The following is a 27,628-nucleotide window of genomic DNA, read 5'->3' on the forward strand; positions in this document are numbered from 1 at the left end:
GCAAATGGTATTGAAAATGAGCAAAGGCTGGCGCGGCAGCGCATGCCTGTGATCCCAGCACCCAGGAGGCAGAGGCAGGCAGATCAGCATGAGTTCAAGGGCAGCCTGGTTCTACAAAGTGAGTCCAGGACAGCCAGGGCTACACAGAGAAACCCTGTCTCAAAAACTAGAAACAAAACTGAGCAAGCAACGACTACCATTCCGGCCCTGGTGCCACAGTGAGAGGCACCTGGTGAGTTTCTTCCTACTTCTGAAACAGTTACTAAAGTAGCAGTGGGTGTCTGCTTTGAGTGTACTCCATATGGCAGCCCTTCCTGGCTTGGCTTAGACTAGAGCATTTCAAGCCACTGTTTACAGAGTTTTGGTCCAGCTCTCCCTGCGTCCTACACCGTAGGTTTGTTTTCAAGGCTTTGCCTGGTATCCCTAGTTTAAACAGCTGCGCCTAACGCCAGACCTCATTGGCACAGCCCCTTTCCTCATCAAGGAAACGCAACTGCCACACAGACCTCCCTTTAGCCTCTTTTCCCTGGCCACAGCTTGAACTCTGAAGCTACCCAGTGTCCCCCAACAATACCTAAACTGGGAGAGCACAGTCACCTTCTGCTTTCCCTGAACACAAGGAAAGCTAAAGAGGTGTCCCGGCCCTGTTACTAGGTGCTTCTGTTGACTCTGTCACCAATAACACCAGCCTGGACTCCATTAGAGGAGGGATGCCTATCGCTGGTCACAAAAAAATCTGTTGTAGGAGCCGGGTGTGGTAGCGCACGCCTTTAATCCCAGCACTTGGGAGGCAGAGGCAGGCGGATCGCTGTGAGTTCAAGGCCAGCCTGGTTGACAAGGGAGTCCAGGACAGCCAAGGCTACACAGAGAGACCCTGTCTCGGAAAAAACAAAACAAAACAAAACAAGAAAGAACCTAACGGAGAATAACATATGATTCCTAATAACCGTTTGGAAAAGAAAAAAAAAAAAACAATTCTATGTCAGTTGCTCTTCTTTGTGACGTCTTGTTCACTTGAGGCTTAGGCTCCCTTAAAGAATAAGACACTTCCCCGCCCCGCCCCCATTTTCTCTAGAAAAACTCCTTCCCAGCTTTGCTAGCAATTTAAATGCAGTGATCACAGCCATCAGCTTCCCTATCATTGTAATTGTTGTTAATTGTTATAACTGTTTTAGTTATTAGTGTTGTCATTATTGCTCTAGGTCCTCTGTCTGTTTTATGCTGAATATATTAGAGCTTTTGCTTTTGAATTACCAGGCTTTATTTAGTGCAGTTACTGGTTTTTTGGAGAGACATTGAGAAATGCTGGCATTAAGCTTTTATTCTTTTGTTTTTCATTCCAAATGGACAGACTGGGGAAAAAAAATAATTAGATGGAATAATGTCCTCAAAATGAGAATGAGGATGTTTTGAATTAATTAACTGGTCAGAAGATTCCATCATTTCTGACTTAGGCTGTTCCCAGTGTGGTGGAAACCTAACCAAGCCGAAATCCACAGAGGCGCAAGCCTGGCTCTCAGGCCCCTATAGGAAGCAGGAGCAGCTCTCACTTCTCTGTCTGGGGGAAAGGCTAGCCTGGCTTAGGCCACAGCTGAACTGGCCCTGAAGACTCGAAGACCTTCAGGTCCCTTTTGGGGCCAGGCTTCAGGAATGAAGCCTTGCTCAGCCCAGCCTCAACCCAACTTCAAGGTCTTTCCATGACATTCAGCAGGCTGGCCTTTTGTAGGTGGCTGAAGCTTCCAAGACTCCTCCCCTGACCCCTAAGGCTCTGCTAAATTCCCTCTTACACATAGCACCCTAGACCTCTTCATGCCCCTGAATGCTGCTATATTAATCCTGATCCACAGCGCCTCCCTGGCTAGAGGGTAGCCTTGAGAGCAGGGGCCGGGTATGACCAGTGTGGAATCCCCAGTGTCTGGCACAGTCCCTGGTACTTAGTTAAGTGCTGTACACAGGCCTGATGGATGCCAAGGAATGAATTCATGAAGTTGCCTGTACACATATATGTAAATATGAATCATGCCAATTAAACAAGGATCTTGCAATATGGGGTCCAACCTCACCCAGTTGAAGAATGACTCCCCAGTTGATCTCCTTAACACCAAAATACCTCTGTCTAGATAGCAGGTCAAGTACCTTCCTGGTTTTAGCCCTATTAGTCTACTTAACTTTTCAGAGTTGTTTGTCATGGTACTTAATCTTGGGCTAGTCTGTCTCCTGGGTTCCTGAATACCAAAGGCGTCTCTGTGTCTTAGAAGGCTAATGCCTTCCTTCTCTGGTTGATGGACTCTGACTCCCCGCCTCCCTGCACCCCAGCCCCCTGTGTTTTGAGACAGGGTCTCTCTCACTATATCTATAGGCAGGCTAGTCTTGAGCTCACCTTGTAGCCCAGGTTGGCCTCAAACTCAAAGCAATCCTCCTGCCTCAGCCTTCTGATTGCTGGGATTATAGGTGTGGGCCATCGTGCCTGATTTGTGCTTTTAGGTTAGATCTTTCCCAGGCCTCCCTCCTCCATCGAGTCTTGGTGGGGACTGCGTAGATGCCCGAAAGATGCTGTAGGAGCCAGTCTCATACCCAAACACACTGTGGGGAGCACAGACTCAAAGTGACTGTGCACCAGGCCAGAGAACGCCAGGATGGCTCTGTCGGCCTTCCTGCCGTTCACAAAAAGCTAAATTGAGTGGCTTTTCCCTTTTCTTTCCTTTCCTTTTCTTTTCTCTTCTTCTTCTTCTCCTTCTTCTTCTTCTTCTTCTTCTTCTTCTTCTTCTTCTTCTTCTCCTTCTTCTTCTTCTTCTTCTTCTTCTCCTTCTTCTTCTTCTTCTCCTTCTTCTTCTCCTTCTTCTTCTTCTTCTTCTTCTTCTTCTTCTTCTTCTTCTTCTTCTTCTTCTGGTTTTTCCAGACAGGGTTTCTCTGTGTAGCCTTGGCTGTCCTGGACTCACTTTGTAGACCAGGCTGGCCTCAATCGAACTCACAGCGATCCACCTACCTCTGTCTCCCGAGTGCTGGCATTAAAGGCGTGCGCCACCACCGCCCAGTCTAAATTGGGTTTTGTTTTGTTTTTTTTTTTTAATCTCTTATAAAAAAATTTTTTTTTCAAAAGATTTTCTCTGCCATCTACAAACCCACAAAGAATATTGATGTCAATTGGCTTCTCATTCCTAGACTTAGTCAAACTCTTGGGGTGATTTATAAACTCCCTTACAACCGAGAACGGATAGCACACCCTCCGGGGAAACCGCCTTCGCTTTTCAAGGTTGATATTTCTCTATCATTTCATGCACTGATGTCCCCAAAAATAAATGCTTTCTCTTTTCAACAGTTAGCATTTTTTTCTCCCAATATATTTTTCTTCCCAACATATTCTTAAGTGGATGGCAGAAGGTTTTCTCCGCAGTTATTTTGTTTGCTGCCCTCTGTTGTCAGCTGCGGAGACAAACAACTCTCTGTGTAAAAGAGAACACGCCCCACACTCTACGGTTGACATTTTTATTTCTGTTTGCAATCTGCTCTTAACTCAAATGAGTCAGCCTCTCCCCTGCCTTTGTGCACTGTAAGATCCCTAATAAGAGGCATGTAGGGATGTGTTCCACTGTGCCTTGTTCACTTGAATTATTCATAAATTAGGAACAAATTGGGGAGGAAGCAAGTACAGTCCGGTCCTACTGACCATTTCCGCCCCATCTGTTTCCATCATGAGCGGCCCTAGAACCAAGGTCCTCATGAGAGGGCACAAACTCCAAACAATCCGAGACAAGGTAGGAATCAGAGAGACAGAGTCCCCCCTCCCCGCCCCAAAAAAACCCACACAAATCTTACTCATTTCACTTGTCACGGTGAAACCCAGTCTGGCTTGGGATGCATGATCCTCCTGCATCAGCTTTCCAAGCGCTAGGGGTTACCGACCTGTACCAACTTAAAAAAAAAAATCGCATAGATATTTAACTGTATCCCAGGACTCCTGGATCCCGTCAATCAAATGTCACCTTTGGCAGGTGCTTGTGGCAGGCACAGCTCTCGTGTGGAACATTCTAAGAAACATGGAGTATCCTTGGTCCAGTGGACATTAGCTCTCCTGCCATTCAAATCCCCAGATGTTCCCTCACTCTACGCTAGTGTTTAACCTTTCCGGGTAGAAGAGGATCAATACAAATTCTTCATTGTTAAGAATCGATGGCTGTCCCGTGGCATCACTGCCATCCAGTCTGGCCGAGAAGCCCAGTAAATCTCTGCAGTGCTATTTCTAAAGCTTAGTTTGGTGTCTTCAGTTGCTTTCATTTTTAATGCAGATCACTTTGGTTTCTGTTTCCCCGGCCCCCCCGAGGGGGGGCTTGCAGATAAATCTTGGCAGACATGTTCAGGGTCTACAAATGAGATGCTGGAGAGGGGCCAGGCCACCCAGAATTTAGTTGTAATGGATGAGACACCCCCCACCCCATAGCTCCACTTAAAGACTGAGCTATTCGGTTCACTATTTCTTGGTGGTGACTACCTCATGAGGTGCCTGGGTGGGGAGTGCCTGGGTTGGAGCTCCTGTGTAGAAGGAAGCCACACTGTGAGGCAGAGGTGCAGAAGACTGCTGGCCGATTCCACCTCTTTTATAGACAGGCAGAAGGGTCTGCTCCCTCAGATGCCTGAAGAAGTGATGCGCTCCGGTGTTCAGATGCCCTGGGTCAAGAGAGTCTAGTGGGAAACATCTTTGTGCTGCTTGTTTGTAAACCAACTGAGGAATTATGTGCCTGATTTTCTCCTATTAATAAATACATCCGTTACCGTGTTGTTGAGCAGAATTCCTTCCTACTAGGGGTGACCTGTAAATATTTTATGTGAGTTAATGATCTTCTCTTCCCATAGTCCTTTGCTTATATTGAGCGTTTGTCATCTGGGGCCCCCTGAATCTTAAGTTTCCTAGAGGCTGTATCAGAACCGTGGTTTCCAGTTGCAGCCAAACTGACTCCTTTTTATCTCTGCTCTCTCCCTCCTCTTTGATCAGTGGACTATGCCAATTATTACCAGGGCCTATGGGATTGCCATGGCGACCAGCCGGATGAACTGTCCTTCCAACGGGGTGACCTCATCCGCATTCTGAGCAAGGTAAAGATGTAAAACATAGGGCTTGGGTCCAACATCTATGCCTTCACTCCTGTTTGTATAGTTACCGTAAGCAGAACAATCCCATGTTGTAACAAGGCTCTCTGTATATCACATGGCTCTCCTTACCTGCAGAGCAACATCTCCCTTGATGTATAACTGCTTAGGAAATTTTTAAGTTAAAAATTCAGCCCCAGGAACCATTTTTCCCATTTAAAAATACGCCGAAGCAGACATAGACATATTTAATGAAGTAGCTTACGATGCTAAAATTATGCCAATCAAAACTCGATGTTTTCTGAGAACTTAGGGTATACTAAAAGGTCACGTGTGTACATAATTTATTACTATATAATACGATTAAAAATGTTCTGGCTGGGTAAACTAGATTTTTATTTCACTTATAGATAGACAAGATGATAATATAATTGCCTGTGGAAGGAGGAGTCAAAACCAGTTTGCTCAGGTGGCTTGAGCCAGTGCTGATAAGACCAGCCTCTCAGATCCAATCCCGCACAGTCGGCTTTATTCTCTCCCTCAGGCTCAGCTGACACAGACTGTTGTTGATCAATCATACAGCAACAGAGGTTTTTTTTAATAGATGGATTATTGCCTGTCTATCATAATGAAAAGAATTTTCTAGAGTCATAGACTACATTTGCGAGAATTACTGACCATCGTCCTTGTAGAAACAAACAAACAAGACCACACAAACTACCCAGCCAGACTAAGACAACATGTTTTATTCCTAAGAGGATTTATCATAGAGGCCTCTCTCTATGTAGCCAATCAATAGCTACCAGCATAGTTTTGAAACAGGCATAATTTGCTCTTTAATTGGGAGTATGTGGACTCTGTGGAGAAAAGGGGGAAAACATTGTGTTATTAATGCCACATTTGCTGCATCTCTTTATTCTACGACTGGTACTGCTTACACCAAGGGCCTGTTTGTGCTTGAAATATGCTGTGAGCTCCTTTCCAACAGACCAAGCGGTGGGCAAAATGGCTCAGTGGGTAAAGACAGTTGGTGCCAAAACTAAAGACCTGAACTCAGTCCCAGAGATAATGATGGAAGGATAGAACTGACACTGAAAGTTATCCTCTGACCTCCACAGGCGTCCTGTAGTGCACACACACACACACACACACACACACTGAATGAATGAAATGTAATTTTAAGAAAGAGCGAGAGAGAGAGAGACCAAGTCTGACTCCAGGTGTCTTCTGGTGGTTCCAATGAACCAGGCCCCTTTAAACAAAAACTAAATTCAGACTTAGCTTTGCCTGCCCTGCTGGGTGAAATCACAATGTTGTAGCGATTTCTCCTGCAACTGTAACTCAGCACCACCCTGCTACAATTGCGGTGCAGCTCCAATACACCAAGAATAAATTGGAAGCAAAGAAGGGAGTGGACATTGGCCCGATTGGTATTTCAAATGCCCGAAAGCAAGGTTCGCCGTGTAATAGAATTTGTGTACATTACCGTACTGGCATTACGGGGTAATCGAGTTATCCACTCAGGTGTGACCAGGCCTCTGTTTGCCCAGAGCCTGCAGGTGAACAAATTAACTGTTTACATTGTCTCGAGGTGCCTACAGCAGGAGGGGGAGCACAGAGCCAGACTGGCGGCTGGCCTTCTCTCTCTGTCATGATTATTTTGTTTGTTTTACATGTCTTTTGCCTTTGTAAATGGCTTCTCACTGGGGGTCCCCTTCCCTCCAGTTAGATCTAAGGGGCTGTGCAGTGACCTGTCCCGCAATATAGAGTGGTGTGTGGTTACCATGGCTGTGGTATTTCTATGAGATGCCTAAGAACGTTAGACTGGTCTTTTGAAATCAACCTCTGTCGTCCCCCCGCTCCCCAACCCCCCCACCCACCCACACACACACTACTAATGCGTCAGAGTTTAATTTGGTGAAAATGCCTCGCTGCCTTAATTCTATCAGCTTCTCCCTCCGCTGTTCCGGAAGGTTCTAAATCCATTAATGTTTCTGCCCCCTAAGCTGTACCAGGTGCCTCCCTTGCTCGAGTTGCTAATCCCTGCAAACCAGAGGAGGAAATGAGACGGGCAGTGGCTCAAGGAGGGGTCCTTGACAAAGCTTCATTGCAGTTAACGTCGTCGGCTTGGGGAGCGTCTGGGATTGGATTTACCTTGATTCTATTACCTAACTCAATCAGAGCCCCTTGGACAGGAAGAACCCTAAGAAGACCTCCTCTCCTGTTTGCTTTGTCTCTAAAAAGCACAAATGACCCAATTCATACAGCTAGAAAAGGTGATTCTGATACCACCTAGAAGTTCAGCCGTTCCCTGCTCTCTGGAACTGTTTCTCATATTCACCCCACTTCAGCCTTAGAAGTCTTCCTTTGCTGGACCCAGCCTACCTCTCCTACCTGGAGTGAGAGAACGAAGTGACCCAAACTGAGTTGAGTCCAAGAAGATGGCATCCGGTGTTCTCTATATTTCTTCCCTCCACAGGCCAGTAGCACCTGTGCTGAGCAGAAAGGCCTCAGGCTAGAAATCTGCAGGTGTCTGTTTCCCTTCGAAATGTGTGGCACAGCTGGACAGCTCGGCTCACCTGGGCTTGCGTCCTCGCTTGTAAAATGAGGGAGTTGCTTCTCCCACCATAGATGTTCCCTGTGGCAGTGGGCCTGATGTTGCAAAGCTACCCAAGAAATCCCACACAGAACTCTACCTCAGCCTTAATTACTTGCTTTCTTTAAAGAACCAACATTCCGACTACCACCTGCTTTGTCTTCACTGCTCCCCTCCCCCCCTTGGTACAGCTGGTTTACCCCACTCCATGCTAAGGATCAAATCAAGGGCCTTATGCATGGTAGACCCTGGATATCCTGCTACCAAGCTAAATCCATAGCCCTTTATTAAAGAAATGAGGCCAGGTGTGGTGACACCCTCACTTAATCCCAGCACTAGGGAGGTAGAGGCATGCCGATCTCTGTGAGTTCGAGGTTAGCCTGGTCTACATTTCAAGTTTTGGGGCACTCAGGGCTACATAATGAAGAGACCCTGTCTCAGAAAATATAGAGGCGGGGGGGGGGGGCACGTGGTGGGGGAGATGAAAGAATGAAAAGCCTGTGAGGTGGAGACGCAAGGCAGGGATGTGGGAAGAGCTGATGGGAAGGGCTGACTTTTAGGCTCCTGCTGCTTCCCTGTTGGATTTGCTTGGAAATTGCTGTTTGTTTTAGCTTGGCATTGGTATTTTGCCTGTACATATGTCTGTGCTCTCAGAGGCCAGAAGAGGGCTTTGAGCCTCTCCCCTCCCCACCCCCACCCCCCCGGAACTGGAGTTACAGATGGTTGTGAGTCAACATGTGGGTGCTGGGGCCTGAAACTGGATCCTCTGCAACTCTGGTGCCCTTAACCATTGACCCATGCCCCCACCCATGCACTCCTCTTAAATACAGCTGTAGACGTATATATAGAGAGAGAATTGCACTCCCTCGTTAGCCAGCCTTCTACCTAGCCTGTCCGCAGTTAAGTCATGTAACCTTGAAAAACATCACTTAAACTTTCTGGGCTTCACTGTCTGTATCCGTTTTTAAAAAAAAAAAAAACAAAAACAAAAAACAAAACAGGATAGTTTCTGCCCACAGGGTTGTGATCAGAGAACCAATGGAACGGCTTTGTAGCCTCCCAGTAGCGACAACACCTATGCTCTCCTCTCTTGTCCAATAGCATTTCACTAAAACTACCCTTTGTTGTTGGGCATTTATTATGATTTCAATAATTTTGTTTGTTTGTTTGTTTTGTTGTTGTTGTTGTTGTTGTTGTTGGGCTTTTCGTTTTCCAGAGCCTACTTAACTCACAGACTTCCAATTCGAGTCTTAAAATATATTCGAGGGAAATTTTAATAACGAAGAGAACGTGAACGTCCAGCGGATGTTCCTGTACTCCTTTTGGGCCCAGATCTTTCTGACCTGGCTTTTTCTGGGAAGAGCCTTCCCACTCCCCTCCCTGCGACGCCTCTCCCCCCCCCTCCCCCCATGAGCCGGGACACAGCGCAAGCCTCAGCAGGGTGTTTAGCGCTCTTCAGTGGCTCCAGATTGTAGCACCGGTGCAGGTCTCCTCATACATAACAGATCACTCCTGAGAGCCTGCCTCTCGTAAATTACTTCCCACGATGCCAGGCGACCCACCGCAGAATTCAAGTTTGAATAGAGCAGGGGGAAAAAGGTGTTTGAAAGGCCTGTTCACTCAGCTGCATTTTAATTTCCTTTTCAATCTTGTCCCAATTAATTTCACAGAATTAATCTCACAGAAGCAAACTCCGGCAGCACCGAGGCTGTGGTTTTAGTGTGGCGGTCGCTCTGCCTGAACATGAAATAGGAGCTAATATAAAAATCCATCTGCTGTGTTTGAAATACACATAGGCTGCTGCTTGGTGCTGTCTGGCACTTCGTAGCATCAACAGCGAGGGGGGAGTGATTTGGGGGTTAGCGGCCATCAGTACCTGGCAGGGGTTCAACAACAGGTGTACTCCAAAAATCCATTCTGTCTGAGCGCCAGGCATGACAGGGCAGGTGCTGAATCACCCTCAGAGCGATGACACTGTGCCCTGGCTTAGCTCCTTGTCCCTTCTGGGAACCAGAGCCACTATGGTCACTTGTTATCAGTGGGAAAAGGAGACGGACGATGCCCCTATTTGCATAAGAGGGGTCACAAAGTCCCGTATCAGAGAAGTACCCTGACCTTTAGCCAGCAATGTCTCTCCCTGGAAAACATTACTTCTAAGTAATATAGGTGCTTCTCCTACTGTCTGAGATACCTTAACTGAATGCCACTGGGAAAAATCAGCCTCCAGTTCCAGAAGTAATTTATGACAGTAACATGAAGAGAAACTTTGCGAGGATGGGGTGTGAGGAGGGGAGGGGGGCGGGGGCAGGGCGCACACACCTTTAATCGCTGCGCTCTGAGGCAGAAGCAGGCAGGTCTCTGTTGGGTCTGAAGCAGTTTGGTGTGCACAACAAATTCTGGGCCAGCCAGGGACACCTCTGACTCTGTGAGTAGGTAAACTGAGGCAGAAGTGTGCATCTCTTGGGCTTGAGTGTGCCCTCCACCAACAGCTGTTAGATGTCTCTAAGACCTCATCCAGCATTGGAGCAACAAGTTGGGCATTCCTGAAAGTTGATACTTACCTGATCGTGTAAGTAAGCTCAGCTGGGACAAGTAAGGGTCTCGTCATGGCTCCTACACGCAGGTCTTTGGACTGACTTCTTGGCTGGTGGAAACAGTTCATCACGGGGCACACGATGTGGGTAGATGGACTTTCTATGACCGAGGATAGATTCATTTTGTCACCTGGGGTGGAACAGCTGTTTCGGGCTCCAGCCACCAGGATAGAGCAGGGCCTGGGCCTGGCACACACCTAGGGTGTGTTAACATAATGCCTGTTGTAATGGGATTTTAAAAACCCAGGTTGCTTTTTCTTCGCCTAACCTCCTCAAAGGACTACTTTTAAGAATATAGACCTTTCTCTTCCCTTGAGTCCTTCCTTACTTCCTCCCTCTGTAAAAGATCCGTATATTGTTTAATAAGAGAGTTGATGTGACAACACTGCTCATTAAAAAAAAAAAAAAAAAACCAATACGTTAATCCCTTCAATTGCTTTAAATGAAGACTCTTTTTTTTTTTTTTTTTTTTAATTTATTTATTTATTTTTAATTTCAGGGCTCTGAGGGAAAGGAGGTGTTTGGTGACATCTAGTGTCCATTTAGGACTTCCTCAGGCATCATCGGCCCCTCTGCTTGACTGAGTGGGGGATGTGCTAAGGTTATTTGGGAGGTAATTTGGAAGTGGTAAGCGGGGAAGTATAGGCCTGGGGCACAGACGGCCCAAACAGTGTGATGAAACTGATCAATGCCTGTCAAAGAACTACCATTCACCTCTGACCCAAGCAAAAGGGGTAGGCAGGGGTTAGGCCATCGGGAAATATCTTTTCTTATTTATAATGGTATGGGAGAAACGCAGAAGGTGTCCCCGCCACCCCATTTCATGTTAACAAGCAGGTCAACGCCGTGCTGTGACGACGAAGACGATGATGATGATGGTGGTGGTGATGATGATGATGATGACGATGGGATTGTCTCTCATTAATAACCCCTGCGGGGAGGCTGGAGTTAGGAGGGTGCGGGTGGGATTTGGGGTCAGATGGAAGGCAACGGTCATATACCGGTCAGAGTCGGTAGATGCCATTCCTTTCTCCCAGACAGGAACCAATCGTCTAGAACAAACTCTGGCAGCCTCATTCCTTCCAGGTAATTTTTATAAATGAGGGATACTCATTCCAAGAGAGGACAAAAGGAAGAGGGTGTTTGTGTGTGTGTGTGTGTGTGTGTGTGTGTGTGTGTGTGTGTGTGTGTGTGTACATATGCATGTGCCTAACCCTGCTAGCAAGGGGCCCAACTGCACGACAGCCCTATGCCATTGACTCCTGGCCCTTAACTATGAAAGAAAGAAAGAAAGAAAGAAAAAAAAAAAAAAAAAAAAAAAAAAAGAAAAAAAGAAAAAACAAGAAAAAGAAAAAAAAAAAGAAAGAAAGAAAGAAAGAAAGAAAGAAAGAAAGAAAGAAAGAAAGAAAGGGAAAAAGCCCTTTAAAAGAGAGTGTGTGTGAATACAACTGCATTTTTCTCTTTAATCTCCTAATTTCTAAACTGTTGTCCTAGACAGGATCTTTCACTTTCAAAACACACATACACACACACACACACACACACACACACACACACACACACACACACACACACACACCAGTCAGGTGGAAAGTCCCACACCAGATGTTTACATAGAACCACGTAAGCCATGGCAGGGTTAGGTTAATACTCAGAATCACCCGATGCTTTTACAAACTCCAGCGTGGAAATAAAAAATAAAAAATAAATCCAGCCATTTATTTTGCAGTGAATTTATAACAAATGCTGTTAAAGGCTTCGTCTTTTGACAGAGGTAATAATAAATTCACTGGTAAAGACGGTAGTTTAATTCCTTACACCTCCAATACTGCACAGAATAAACCATATTCATCACTGGGTAATTTTTTTACCACATAAATCTTTAAAACTAACCGGTGAAGGCTGTTGAGACTGAAATATTGTGAATTTATTAGATATGCCTATGTAGTATTGGATTCAGAGGTTTCCATTCGAATATATTACAGGGAAAATTTGTGTCTTTAACTGTGACATTCCCTCCATTTCCTGCCGCCAGTGCTGTAACAAGCAGCTCCTCCAGAGCCAGCTACACGTCTGTTAGAAGGAGATTTAGTAATAAACCCCTCGCTAATCTGCCAGAGAGGCTGGGTGACATTTCAGCGATGTGCCCTATTTAAAAGGAGTCGCAAAAAGCTTTGTTTCTGTGTAATTATGTGCTCGGAAGGAACTCAGCCTCCCTCCATCTCTCCTGCCAGGCTTTTCTTGACATCATATGGCTTCAGCATTCCAACCTAACCTGCAAAAACACTGAAGCACATTACGGGCCTCACCGCAAACATACAGAGCAGTCATTTCTGCTGAAAGCGGAGGACTCATTACGGGAGGTTTGGGGGCAGCTGATGAGAACACGGACAGCTAGAGGTTGCTGACATCCACACACATGTGATATTTAGTGCTAATTAAAAGAGCATATTGATTCTCTATCCAGGAATAATAGACAGTGTGCTGTTTTAAATTTTTTCATGTGACAGGACATATTAAAGACAAATCCTCGGATCTGAACAAAAAAAATCTGTTTGCCCTCTTATATTAATTTTTGAGTGAAACTCTAAACTGCTAAAAGAGAAAATTCCAAAGTTTTTCTCAAAATTTACCAATTGAGTGACATTCAAACTATAACCAACCAGTGATATCAAATTATATCTCTAGTTCATTAAGGGAAGGGCAATATGGTTAAACTGGAAAAAAATTTTTTTCCTTAAGAGATGTACATTATTTTTTTTAGCACAAAAATACAGGAGTTACCCTGTCCTTACTAATATACTGTGATTGGGAGGTGTTCCAAATCCAGAAACTTCCACGGAGCTTTTATGAACTTTATAATTTCTTTTTCAAGAAAATGAAACCAAATAGTTTCCTAACAGCTCAACAAAGGAGAAAACCCGCCTGGCAGTTCAGGGCTACAGCCTATCAGGATGATTGTTAAAAGACAGAACTCGGCTGCAGAGATAGGCATAATACCAGCAATTAATATTCAGCATTTCACATTCTAGTGGAGAGGATGTGTTTTTCTTTGTGACGTGACTCATAAGCTGAGAGTGGCGGGAGGCAGATTCCTTTCGTGCGTGAGGCTTAAGGAGCAAAAAAAAAAAAAAAAACAGCACCACCAACATTCCTCCCCATCTGTAAATGAATGAACATCTTGGTTTTATAGCTATTTGCTTTGTAAAACTGAGGACTGAAACAAAAATTACTGGATGCCTAAGTAACACTTTAATTCGGAATTCATTTACGCTGTAGCTATGTTGTTGTCACAAACCATAATGCAGTATTTAATTAAAATAACAGAAGTGCATCTAGATATGTCCTGGGGTAGCTATCACCAAATTATCGTCTGTGCCATCAGTATTTTATTTATGAAATGGCAGATTCTAAGGTGCAACTAGGCTGGGGCAAGAACATACACCTCTTAAACTCGCATTTTTAGAAAGGTGACTTTTTTCTCTCTCTCTTCTGCTACTACTTTATTTAATTATTTATTTATTTATTTTCTTCTGTGGTATGAGGTGGGGTGGGGGTTGTGGGATAGTTTTGCTGTGGATAAAGATCTCTCTTTCTAACTCTTGCTTTTCAACTATTGACCTCCCAAGTCTTCTGCCTGTGAAATCCCGTCTGTTGTCATGGAAAGGCTTGTGAGGCTCACAGGAGCCACAGCAAGCGTGGGACACCGTAGGCAGAACTTGGACATAAATTCGAGGAGGAGAGGCTCTCCGTGCCAGCTCCCACCGTCTTCCATCCACCTTTTTCACCCATAAATACCCGTTAGAGTTTATGTGCTCGCCTGCTCTACTTTGCGGACGTTCACTGCAGACGCCTTTCTTTTTCATAAACACCCAGCATCTATCTTGCGCGCACGCACCATCCATCTCCTCCTTCACACCAGCTGTCCCATCCACCTCCTTGTCTGCAGAGTTATGTTCAACAAGGTCCCGATTTATAGGAAATAAATAATGAAAATGGAAGGGACAGGGAAAGATAATCGAAACATTCAAATTGTTATTTTTCACTGTACTTTACAAAACAGAGCACCTGTGAACACCTAGAGAAGGTGTTGTTGGCTGTTCCCTAAAAAGCAATGCCTCCAGAATATTCTGACCAAGTAGGTCTCTGTGTGTGTGCATTGCTTGCCTCTGCTCCAACTCTCCTGCTCTTGGAGGCTCCGCCAGCTGACCTTTTTAAAATGGTAATTCATACCGTGTTATTGTTGTCTGTCTGTCTGCTTCTTATTTATTCTGCTTGTAATGGCGTGTTTGTCATCGCTTACGCTCAGTATGATAATCCTAAGGACTGTAACGCAGGAACAAGCCATGGCAGTCACCTTCTTAAAGGGGAAAAAAAAATAAAAAATAAAAAGTCCTTGTGGTTGCAGTGTAAAGATATTCTGATAATGGCATCACAGCCCACTCGTACAGCTAGGGTCTCCTGGAAGGAGGATTTCTTCTACACTTGTAATTATTTTAGCCCCTTTCACAGGTCACATAAAAAGTTAATTTCAATCGCTGCTAATTTCCGTCCAACAAGAGCACAGTACTTTAAACCACCCAAAATAATTGGATTCAAAACAAATTTAGGAAATTGAGTGTGTTAGAAAGCAAATAAAAATATCCTTTTGGTAGGGAGGAGGGGGAAAGTAGTAAAAATGGCCTTTTCCCCCACTCTCTCCCTTCTTTCCCCTTCACAACTTTGCCATTAAAGTTGCACCTACAGCTAGAAGTTTGTCCGTGAAAAATGGTCATTTTGTTTCTCTGCTCAAAGAATGTTATTAAAATGCTAATTTAAAAGAAAAAGGAGTTAAATATCTAGCGATGGTGCATTCTAATTGCAGCCATAATGAGCTCTCTAAATGTGCATGCCCCTGACACACACAGAGCATAAACAGCAGTAAACAGATCATTAGTACCCGCGTTCATTTATTCTGGCGACCTTACCATGACCCCACCGAGGGTAGGGTGAAAAGCAGGTGGATCTGGCTGTGACACCCCCTAGAGGGATCCAGGAAATGAAGCTATAAGCTGTTGTCATGGTAACGCCTATGTGTGCAGATGATGTAACACACCGACAGGCTGTAGGGTCCCGCAACTGGGACGTTCGCCTTTCCCTCGCCGGAACAATCTTGAGGATTAAATTATTCATTTCTTTAATTCACAAAGCAAAAGGAATCCTAATTTTCTTGGTGATGTGCAACTCTCTCCCATCCGTCTAGGGTCTAAAACACAGTGACTTGTCCCTTCTTTCTCCAAAACCCTCTCCAGCTTCCCACACTCTAGCCCCTAATAGCTGAATCTGGTAAAGTCAGCTGTGGGAAATACGGTAGGAACCAGGCACTCAACATCTGCACTTAAAGGAGAGAAAGCCTAAGGGCTTCTGCCCAAATTAAAAATATAAAGTGTCCTTTCCAGATGAGGGCATGTTGGCCAGGGATTAAATGGATGCCGCTTTGTTTGTTGCAGAGCGGCAGCAGGCTTAGCCCTGAGAACTACCAAACCCAACTGATGCCAAGAGCATAGGGCCACAGCCCCTAATGAGCACCTCACCCTAGCAAGGTGGAGAGAGAGAGAGAGAGAGAGAGAGAGAGAGAGAGAGAGAGAGAGAGAGAGAAGAGAGAGGATGAGAACCAGAGCTCACCCCTCCCACACCCAATTGAGAGAATGGAGATTAATAAATATAATTCTTTGGAGAATGATTCCTCTCGCTCTTACCCTGTTTCCCACCAAACAACCTCAATAACCTTACAGCAACAATAGAATAACTTTTCTTCTTCTTCTTTTTTTTTTAAAGGAAGCCGAAAAGACGATCTCTGGAAATTATTTTAAAATAAAAAATCTCCAAGCCTGTGCCTCCCCCCCCCTCAGTCCCCTCCCCATCGCACTTTAGATGAACCTGTGATATTGTAGCAATGGCCCTTGAAGTGCAGTGGGAGGTGATTTAGGAGAATATTAAAGGCAGTGTGGAGATTCAAGGCGCCTCTCTCAGGGAGATCTGGAGAAATACGCAGCACAGATGGGCCGAGCAGATTAAACATTTCCGTCACATTGTTTCCAAATTGTGTTGCGGTGCCTGAGGCTGGTACTGCGGTCAGAGCAAAACAGAGTGGTGGAGCTGGGAGCTGCACAGTTTATGGAATACATATTAATATGCCCGTCTCACATGGTCTCACAATTCTATCAGCTCCGAAATGGTGTTGCCTCTATTGTCCCTGAGTTCGGCACTCGGCACCTTGGTTCCTCCCATCTGTAAATGTTTACCTTGCCCTTCTCCTTTCTTCTCTAGGTGAAGTTTAAGCTGTCAGCTACATCCCTGTCTCACTTTACAAACCTGCTTCACTTTCCCCGCTCCCTTTGTGGTTTTTTTGTCGCCTACCCTTGCACGTACACTTCTTCATACACATTTCCATCACCAATAGCAGCTGCTGTGCACAGACCCTACACACCTCCCTGGCCTTGACTCCTGTGGTCACGTGTTCACACCCTCTTCAGGACGTGAGCTTCCCACTTGAGGCCGAATGGTCCCTCTCACTCGAGTGCTCCAAGGCCCTCCACATGGCTCACACCGTCTCCTCAGAACACTCCGCTCTTAAGCTGGGCTGTGCCTGGTAGACTTGTCCTTGTGAGCCCTCAGCAGCTTTCGCTGACCACTTTCCCATGCTCCCTTGTCTACAATGCCTATCTCCTCAGACACGCAGGCCCATCAGTCTTCAGGATAGCAAGTTCCCTGAAATATAACAATAAATAAAACTGGCTCAATTGGAGCAAATTTAATGATTCATTTGTGTTATGATCTATAGACCAAAATTCTGAATAATGGAAAAAAGAAAGCATGATTACCAAGAACCTTAGCCACAGCGTAAAGTAGCCCGGAGAAACCGCCAAACTACCCAAGGTTTTGGCCACGTGCTCGACTCTGGTCCTTTCCAGTGTCACACAACCACCAGCTACCCAACCAACCATTTCCTTTTCCCTTCAGGAAAAATCTCCTCACAGAATGGTTTGTGCTGAACAAACGGGGTATGTCCGTCTTTGGTAAACAATTCTTCATCCAAGCTTTCTTCTTCCAGCCGATGGGAATTTGCTGACTTAGACCCCTCAAGTTCTCTTAAGGCTTAGGCTAGCTCAAAGAAAACACTCCAATTCCCAAAGCTGGGGTTTTAGGAGTACAGAATTTGTAGGTTCATATATATATATATATATCAATATACTGATTGATCTTGGAATATACAATCTGCTTAGGAATTCAAATTTTACATCTTTACTAATGATAATATATGGTAAATGAGCACTATTAGGAGAAATAAGCAATCATAAACCAATACTTCTATGATTGATTGGCTTTCCCTACACACATATCAAGCACTTATTAATCTTTCGTGTTCGAGGCTGATTGTCTTCTTGAAGAGGGATTCTCTCACTTACAACAAGGATACAGTGAACTTTGACACTTAAGAGAATAAAAGTATGCTGGGTGGTGGTGGCGCACCCCTTTAATCCCAGTACTCGAGAGGCAGAGGCTGGCAGATCGCTGTGAGTTCGAGGCCAACCTGGTCTACAAAGTGAGTCCAGGACAGCCCAGGCTAACACAGAGAGACCCTGTCTCAAAAAAACAAAAAAAACAAAAATTAAAAAAAAAGAAGTATGAGCCGTTTGCAGGGAAATCTTGTTCCACCGAAGCTTAGAGGCCATTTTGATGCAAAAAGAGACTGTTTCTTTTAGGAACTCACCCAAGAACCACCCCTCCACCCCCACTCCCCCATCCCCGATAACAGAACCTTCTCAACAGAACCCGAGCAAGCCAGAAGGCTTGTTCCAAATGCCACCTAAAGCTATGAGAGGGTACCACATCTTTTAAGTCACAGTGAAAATGCTGGCACCCTAGGACCGGTAAGCGGTTCGGTCAGGAAGGGAGAGGAAACAGACCGTAAGAAAACCCAGCAGGCAAGGAAGAAGGATTCTTGGCTGTCGCTCATTGTGTTTTGTTTAATAAAGTAGGAGTTGTCTACAGTCGGACAAAGCACAGACCTAGGCCACAGAGTCCACTGTCTTTTCCTCTAGAGTGCCGGTTCGTACACTGCGGGGGCGGGGGGCTAAACCCTTTGAGGAATCTAATGGAAAGTCCAGGCATGAGACCCACATCCGCATCTGCACAAAACTGTATGCCAACTTTGAGAGTTCAGAAAGTCTCTCCCATGCGTCCGTAGACAGGCTAAGGGGTCACAGACTCCCAGTTTAAGACTTGAAACAGCCTAGGATTCACTGAGCCTAGAAATTGAATTCATCCCAGGACAGGATGGTCATTCCAGGTCATGTCTGCGCTACTCCAGGGGAGCCTTATACAAATAGGAACCAGCGGGGAGGAGAGAAATTAAAATGTAGCAATCATGGGGTAGGGGTATTTAATCTCTTTTAAAGCTTATGATAGGCACCCGCTGGTTCCCTACCCCCCATATCCCCTGACACCTACTGACAGGGTATTTACAACACCACACAGGGGCTCGGGGCCTGTGACAGGAGGAGCACTAAGGAGGTCTACAACAGTCTTGAAACCATAAACTGCAATAGGAAACCACTGGAGGCAGAGTCAAGCTGTGTGACATGCCTGTTGTTGGTGGCCATACTGCTTTTTGTTGATAGAGTCTGCTGTTCTTTTCATGGCAGGTTTGGTGGGTTGTTTTTTGTTTGTTTCGTTGGTTGGTTTTTGGTTTTTGTTTTGTTTTCTTTTTCCTTGTTGATCGAGATTAGCAGCGTAAATCCTTTCAGGGCTGTGTGCAATCCCCACCCCCACCCCCATCAACACTTTTGACTGTGGATGACGGTGAGCGCTGTGTGGATTTCAGGTCCGTTCAACATTTCACCCATCCAAGCCAAGAGTCTCTCCGTCCTGACGGTGGAGTCCGGACACACCGACGTTCATTTTCAGAACTTCTTCCCTGGGAGTAGAAAGGGGTTCCAGGAGATGTGGCGAGGGTCAAAGTGGAGAGAAATGGATGTTTGATCAAAAGTGGAGGGATAAGCAACACGTTACATTTCTTCCAGACAACGGAAGGAGTGAGGGTGAGAAGCGAGGCACGTAAAGGTTTTGGCTGTGGGTTTTTGGGTTTTCGGGGGTGTTTTTTTTTCCCCTAAAGGATCTTCAGGTAATGATTCTGTACCGTTAGTCTTACCTTCCCCCTTCACGGTATCCGAGGTCATGACGTGGAAGCATGTACAACTGGGATGCCCCAGTACTATACACCCGTTTAGGTGTGGATCCCCAGTTTGAAGGGAGAGGCACTCCTGTGTTGAGAACTGCAGGTCTCCTAGGAGCCTCCAAATATTTCCAATGTTTCCAAACAACTGGGCCAAGAGAAGTTCAGATTTTTAGGGGAAAACACTGATTCGCAGAAATTCAGGGCGATTTGACCCTAGAAACGAAAAACCTAAGACTCAGCAACTTAATAAAAAGGCAGTAAATTAACACCTCTAGACACTGAGCAGAGTTCATTCAGAGCTGGGGTCTGCCTGGCTGAGCCAGTCTTCTCTCCATTTTAATAGTTTAATAAAAATTAGCATAATTAACGAACATCTGTATGATCCAGAGTGGGGCAATTTGGCACTTGGAAACGAGGGCTTAAACATGATTGCTGTGAGTTTAATGTTGTTTTAATTCTTTTTGGCACTGTGCAGTGAAATAAACGTTTGGTGGTGATAGTTCTCGGCCGGATCTCATTTGCATCTTTCTCCCTTTGATTATGAGCAATTGTGGACTCCCCAGCAATGCATCAAAGTAGAAATTATTTTAAAATACCTCGTGGTGTTCAGACTGGGCTGGAGCAATGCATGGGGGGTGGGGGGTGGGGGTGGGAGAGAAGGCTAGAAATTTCCATTCATGTTTTAAACACAGCCCCGAAGCCCTTTTTTTTTTTTTTTTTTTTTTTTGGATAACCAGCCAGAGGATGAAATCTGGAAAAGACAGTCAGATCCCAGGCCCCGTAGGTGCTTTGATGAAGCTCCCAGGCTTCCACAGCAGGACACATCTGGTCTCTGAGACTATGCTATGCTCCTCAGACTTCTGCCGCCTCTTTTGTTTTGAAGGGCAGAGAGTTTGCCTTCAACTCATTTCTGTTCTTACCACTGTGCTGAGGCCACTGCATCTGCACTCAGGCAGGTCGGCACCCCCTTCGAGCAAGAGCAAACTGACTGGGAGCCTGGCCTTGGCAGCACCTGCTGAGCCTCATCTGCTTCCAATGTGTGCCCTCTCTGAGTTGGCAGAGAGTAATTTCCAAGGCTTTTGTCCCTACCACTGGCATCAGAGTCAAAGGAGACTGTGAAGTGTGATTCAAAAGGCTGGGGTTGAGCCGGGGCATGGTGGCACAGGCCTGTAATCCCAGCACTCAGGGAGGCAGAGGCAGGTGGATCTCTGTGAGTTCGAGGCCAGCCTGGTCTTCAAAGCAAAGTCCAAACAGCCAAGTCTACACAGAGAAACCCTGTACCATGTCTCAAAAAAAAAAAAAAAAAAAAAAAAAAACAACCTAAAAAGCTGGGAGGTGGTGGCTCATGCCTTTAATCCCAGCACTTAGGAGGCAGAGGCAGGTGGATCCCTGTGAGTTCAAGGCCAGCCTGGTCTACAGTGTGAGTCTAGGACAGCCAAGGCTACACAGAGAAACCCTGTCTAGAAAAACCAAATAAAATAAAAAATAAACTAAGACAAAAAACAAACAAACAAACAAACAAAAAAACCAAAACTCAGGGTCAGTGCCTTGTGGGAAGCCGTGCACACCTCACATGACACTCGCTTAACTGGAGCGAGTTGACTCTCATCAGAAAATGGCCCAGCAAAAAAAAAAAAAAAGAAAGAAAGAAAGAAAGAAAGAAAATGGCCTGGCAACATTACGCTCAGCGTCTGCTTACAAGAAAGCAAAAGCTAGTTTGTATGAGTTGCAGTGAGAAAGGAAGACAGGAATGGCGGAGCAAAGCCCCCGCAGATGCAGACCTTCCTGCGGCTTGGCGGAACATGGGGGCAGCCCTGTGAGCAAACCTAAGACAGAAGGGATGGAGATACAGCTCAGGCTGAAAAACAAAGCAAACTGGAGGCAGAAACTGGGCTGACTTCCGCAATGGAAAATGGATCACAGCCTCACTTGCTTTGAGCTAAGCATTAAAATGCCCTGTCAGCCACAGACTGAGGAATCCTGGGTGTGTCTCACATGCAGACACACTATAGAGGGGAGTTGCCTGCGGGGAGAAGAAATGAGAAATAGTGCAAAGAGTGGTGGTGGACAGGCATATTCAGTTATTTAAGTCGTTTTTGTTGTTGTTAGGGGTTGCCTGTATGTGTGGCTGTGTATATGTTCACATGGGTATATGCAGGTGCACATGCATGTGTGTATGTACGTATGTGACAGGTCTGAGATCCATATTGAGTGTCTTTCTTTTTCTGTGTGTCTTTGTCTTTTGGTTTGGTCTTGTCTGTCTGTTTGTTGTTGTTGTTGTTGTTTTGTTGGTTTTTCGAGGCAGGGTTTCTATGTGCAGCCCTGGGTATCCTGGACTCGCTTTTGTAGACCAGGCTGGCCTCGAACTCACAGACCTCTGCCTGCCTCTGCCTTCCAAGTGCTGTCATAAAAGGTGTGCACCACCACCACACTCGGCACTGGGTATCTGTATTGATTGATTTCTACCTTACACTCTGAGGCAGGGTTTTTCCCGTGGACCCAGAGTGTGACAATTGGGCTGCTCTGTCAGCCCAGCTCTAGGAATCGCCAGCTTCTGCTCCCAAGAGCTGGGATTACAAGCAGGCTGCCACGCCCCCTGGCACTTATACGGATGCTGAAGACTGCAAATCTAGTCTTCACACTAGCAAGCCAAGTGCTTTACCCAGTGAATAATCTTCCCGTTTCATTTTGTTGAGTTTGGGGTGGGTGTGTTCATCTGTGTATGTGTTTTGATTTGGGCGGAGGGGTTGGTTTTATGTTTTTTCTGGTGGTGGTGGTGGTGGTTTGACTTATTTTATTTTTTGAGACAGGGTTTCACTTTATGGTGCAGGGTGGCCTTGAACTCACAGCAGTCTTTACCTCAGCCTCTATGATGCTGGGATCACAGGGATGAACTATCACACCCAGCTCCTTTTTAGGACCTTTTAAAAGTGAGTCTTGAGGCTGGGTAGACGGCTAAGCATTGGCATTGTTGAGAGTATCTTCTGTTCTTACAGAGGATCCAAGTTTGGCATACATATGGCAGCTTACAACTGCTTGTAACTCTACTCCAAGGGCTTCAACACCCTCTTCTGGCTTCCATGGGCACATGTACATAGGTAGGTAGATAGATAGATAGATAGATAGATAGATAGATAGATAGATAGATACATACATACATACATACATACATAATGATAGATAGATAGATAGATAGATAGATAGATAGATAGATGTGACACAATGCCACCATGCCCAGCCTGCTGTTTGCCTTGCAGCAGAGTAACACTAGAAACAAAAATATCACCAGTGAGGGCTGGAGAGATGGCTCAGTGGTTGGGAGCAGTGACTGCTCTTCCAGAGGTCCTGAGTTCAATTCCCATCAACCACGTGGTAGCTCACAACCATCTGTAATAGGATCTGATGCCCTCTTCTGGTGTGCATGAAGACAGAGCACTCGTACACATGAAATAAGTAAACAAATCTTTAAAAAAAAAAAAGATCACCAGTTAAAGCTAGGAAACCAGCCAGGTGGTAGTGGTGCACACCTTTAATCCCAGCACTCAGGAGGCAGAGGCAGGCAGATCGATGTGAGTTCGAGGCCAGCTTAGTCTAGAAAGTGAGTCCGGGACAGCCAAGGCTACACAAAGAAACCCTGTCTCGAAAAAAAAAAAAAAAAAAAAAAAAAAAAAAAACAACAACAAAAAAAAAAAAAAGCTGGGAAACCTGTGAGTTGAGCATGTCCCCAACCTGTTCTTCCCCACCCCCAAAATCTCAGCCACCAGCAGTGCCAAGTGTGGGTAGCGTCGCAGTCCCCCCAACACCTGCTTGAAATAAAACCCTGCCAGCCCCTTTTCTGGTTTGCTCCTCTCCTGTGGTTTATTACCTGCCTGTTACGGATATGCCTGCCCACCTCCCAGCCCCCACGCCCACCTCTTCTAGGGAAGGCGTCTCAAGCTTAGAAGACTGTCCATATAGCATTCCTACTGTCCCGTCTCTATGGTGTCACTCGCATCAGCACAGCGTGGCGACACAGATACACCCTCATCCCTGCAGATCAGGAAGGCAAAACTAGGAGCCCCTGAGGTCACATGGCTGCTAAGTGGCCAACTGAGGATTTGCTCCCAGCCCATCTGACTCCAGAGGCTGTTACTCTCTCCCAGAAGCTCCCAGGGAGCAAGCAGTGCTTTGAGTCATTGTTCTGTCCTTGAAGAAATCCAGACACACTTTGCACAAGGAAGATACTTGATGGATTGTATTGATTTGAACTACGACCCGTCACCCTGAATGTCTTTAGTGCACTGGCATTTCAGTTAGTGCTCAACCTTCTCTGAAGAAGCAATAGCATTCACTTGGTTAAAGGGGAGGAGTCTAGAAGGATGGCTCAGCATTCTAAGAGCACATAACACTCTCCCAGAAGACCTGAGTTCGATTCCCAGCACCCACATCAGGTGGCTTACAACCACCTTTAACTTGTACTCCCATATACCATACACACACACACACACACACACACACACACACACACACACACACTTAAAAATAATAAAAACCAATCTTAAAAAATAATAAAATTTTGCCAGGCATGGTGGCACACGCCTTTAATCCCAGCACTCAAGAGGCAGAGGCAGGTGGATCTCTGTGAGTTCGAGGCCAGCCTGGTCTACAAAGTGAGTCCAGGACAGCCAAGGCTACACAGGGAAACCCTGTCTCAAAAAGAAAAGAAAACAAAACAAAAACAAAAACAAAAAACAAAAACCTAAAAAACAGAGCACCCATATCAGGCAGCTCCCAGAAGCCTGTAACTCCAGTTCCAAAGGACCCCAATGCCCACTCTTGTGGCCTCCACAGGCCACATCACACACACACACACACACACACACACACACACACACACACACAATTAAAAATAAAAAATGTAAGCTGTTCGGTTCAGCAATGGCATCAAGCATGCAAATCAAGTATGCTCCATCACTGCGTAGACAGAGGACAGAAAGGTGAGCTGTGTCGTATAGACGATCTTATGCTCAAGGGTGTTCGCAGTTCGTGCATTCTGGCAGCCAGCAAAGAAACCAGCCCCCAGCTCCCCCGTGGCCCCCACCATCACTGTCCATGTGAGGCTTATAGAGGCATCTATCCAACCACCACCATCTTCTTTTCCCTTTTCAGGAGTATAACGCGTACGGCTGGTGGGTAGGAGAACTGAACAGCCTCGTTGGGATTGTTCCAAAGGAATATCTCACCACCGCTTTTGAACTGGAAGCCTGATGAAGCCCAGGTATCTGTGAGTTGCCTCTAGTTCACCAGAGTTTGTCAGCCATGACTTCGCTTCTCTGTGAGGTCATCAGTGAGGTTGCCTTTCCCTCCTCTCCAAAACTGATGTTAATCATTCAAATGAACGGGGTGAACATGAGCGATAGCATTATGATATTTTCTTTTCTTTTTTTGTTTGTTTGTTTGTTTTTGAGACAGGGTTTCTCTGTGTAGCTTTGGCTGTCCTGAACTCACTTTGTAGACCAGGCTGGCCTCGAACTCACAGAGATCCGCCTGCCTCTGCCTCCCGGAGTGCTGGTCAAATTAACTTTGAACAGCTACTTGAGAGGCTGAGGCAGGAGGATCTTGGGCTTAAGGGCAGCCTGGGTCACATTCAAGACCTGTAATATATACATAGATGTAACAGTAAGTAATAATGAATATGGTTTAAGCCAGGCGGTAGTGGAGCACACCTTAAATCCCAGCACTTGAGAAGCAGAGGTAGGTGGATCACTGTGAGTTCAAGGCAAGCTTTGTCTACAAAGCGAGTCTAGGACAAGTCAAGGTTACACAGAGAAACCCTGTTTTGGGGGGAAATATATATATGGTTTAAGCTTTATGAGCAAGAATAACTTGTATATGTCACTAGGAATTGAACTCAGAACATTCTGCACACTAGTCAAGTGGTCTGTCATTAAGCCAACCCCCGTTTGAAGTTTTAAAGTAGCTATAATGCTTGGTTTGAGTCGGGGTACCAATGGGAGCCCCTTTGATGGGTTTAGAATTTAGAATGGTAAAGGAGGACTGTCAAGACTACCTTGATGTCGCTATCTCCATCTTCTGGCCAACAATGGGATCAGTCTTTACTGCCGGGCATGAAGCATACCGTCAGTGTGGCAGTGATAGGAACTGTCCACGGAGCCTTCCCAGCTGAGCCCCTCTCTAGTATCCAGCGGCCGAGTGAACTCATTCAGGGACGTACATGTGAGTTCGATGTGAGAGCAAGGTCTGTCTCTCCTGTGCTCCTGTGCAACCACAAAGCCCCAGCTCCTGACTATTGCTCACAGTTTGACTTCATGGCTTTTACTTTAACACAACAATTCCTCTTCTAGGACTTTATCCCACAGCTGTCCTTTGCACACATGCCAAAGGGCATGAACGTGAGCGTAGGCGTTTATATAGGAAAGGATTGGAGACAAACTGAATGCCCAAGAAAACAAGGCGAGAAATGGTGGGGATCTGTGCATTCAAATACTACCCCACAGTAAAAACAGAAGGGGTGCTGCTACAAAATGAGTTTCAAGATATATTTGTAAGCACAAAAAAAGCAGCAATGGGCCAGGAGGTGGTGGCGCACGCCTTTAATCCCAGCACTTTGGAGGCAGAAGCAGGCGGATCTCTGTGAGTTCGAGGCCAGCCTGGTCTACAAATCAAATTCCAGGACAGACAGGGCTACACAGAGAACCCTGTCTCAGAAAAACTGGAAAAAAGAAAAAAAAAGCAACAATGGAAAGCAGACCAGCCACGCCTCCTTGTAGAAAATGGAGTAGAAAGCTGCTGTCATGGCATGCGCCTGGAACCCCAGAACTCAGGAGGTTTGCCGTGGGTTCTAAACCAACCTGCCCTAAGGATGGAGTCACAGGGCAGCTGGGTTACAGAGTGAGATCTTTTCTCCAAAGACCATGCAGAGTAGACTTATATAGATATTTATATGTGTGTGAAATACTTCTGGAAGGAGAAGGAGCGATGACATCAGTTACCTCCAAGGACAGAAAAAAGAATGGCATGACTATGAGACAGGGTGACAGGAAAAATGTTTACTCCCATCGTAATTCCACCTTTAAAATGTTTATTTTCAATATTTTTTTATTGTCATGGGGGTTGTGGACATGAGTGTAGGTGCCCATGGAGGCCAGAAGAGGGCAGTAGATCCCCTGAAATTGGAGTGCTGGGAACCAAATCTAGGTCTTCTGCAAGAGCAGCAAGTACCCTTGACCACTGAGCTATCTCACCAGATTCGGCTCCACCCTCATTTTTTTGAGATATCATCCATTATCTTTTTATTATTTATTTATTATTTATACAGCATTCCGCCTGCATGTGTGCCTGCTCACCAGAAGAGGGCACCGGATCTCATTATAGATGGTTGTGAACCACCATGTGGTTGCTGGGAATTGAACTCAGGACCTTTGGAAGAGCAGTCAGTGCCCCTAACCCCTGAGCCCTGAGCCATCTCTCCAGCCCTTATCTTAAGCTGGCCTCACACCTGCTATGTAACTGAGGAGGACAGTGAACTTCTGCTGCCCCTGCCTCTACCGCCTGAGCACGGGGGGCCACAGCCGCACACTGCCATACCCAGTTCCTGCCGTGCTGATGTGTACTAGGCAAGCATTCTCCCAGCTAAACTGCACCTACTCGCACTTCTAGATTTTGAATCGTAAAAGAAAGTTTATGTTTTCTACCCCCCCAGGGAACATATTCTTCTCTCTCTCTCTCTCTCCTGTCTCCATGGAGAAACAGACCATCAAGAATCTCCATTCCCTACTCCGGCCACAGATTCTTCTCTTTGCTGAACAGACCCAAAACTCTGCTTCACTTGACTTTAAGACAAGTAAGAAGAGAACAGTTCATCAAATCGGTCCCTAAAGCAGCCAGCTCTGGCTTATGGCCCTTTCTAAGCCATATCCGCACGCCCGCATCTGCCTTTTCTACAAGCTTGCTACAAAGAAGACAACAGCGAAGGGAACCGCAAAACACAAATAAAGTTTGGATTTGTTTCTCTGCCATGTGTGGTGGGGCCAAATTCTTTTCTGACATAGTATCAAGGGCTGGGAAGATGGCTCAGTGGGTAAGGGTACCTGCTGCCACACCTGATGACCTGAATTCTGTCCCCAGGACCCA

At 45.8% G+C, this 27,628-nt stretch overlaps 1 protein-coding gene across 2 annotated transcripts in view; it reads left to right on the forward strand.

Moving 5' to 3' along the window:
• Positions 1–27,379, forward strand: part of Skap1 (src kinase associated phosphoprotein 1) — a 293,807-nt gene extending 266,428 nt beyond the window's left edge. For both annotated transcript variants that reach the window (XM_051158403.1, XM_051158404.1), the window contains 3 exons: positions 4,991–5,091; positions 24,644–24,752; positions 27,198–27,379. In XM_051158403.1, coding sequence (XP_051014360.1) covers positions 4,991–5,091; positions 24,644–24,742 — 200 coding nt within the window. In that variant the 3' untranslated portion in view covers positions 24,743–24,752; positions 27,198–27,379. The remainder of the gene's footprint in view (positions 1–4,990; positions 5,092–24,643; positions 24,753–27,197) is intronic.
• The last annotated feature ends 249 nt before the right edge of the window (positions 27,380–27,628 follow it).

Source organism: Acomys russatus, chromosome 16, assembly GCF_903995435.1.
Source record: "Acomys russatus chromosome 16, mAcoRus1.1, whole genome shotgun sequence".
Taxonomy (NCBI): Eukaryota; Metazoa; Chordata; class Mammalia; order Rodentia; family Muridae; genus Acomys; species Acomys russatus.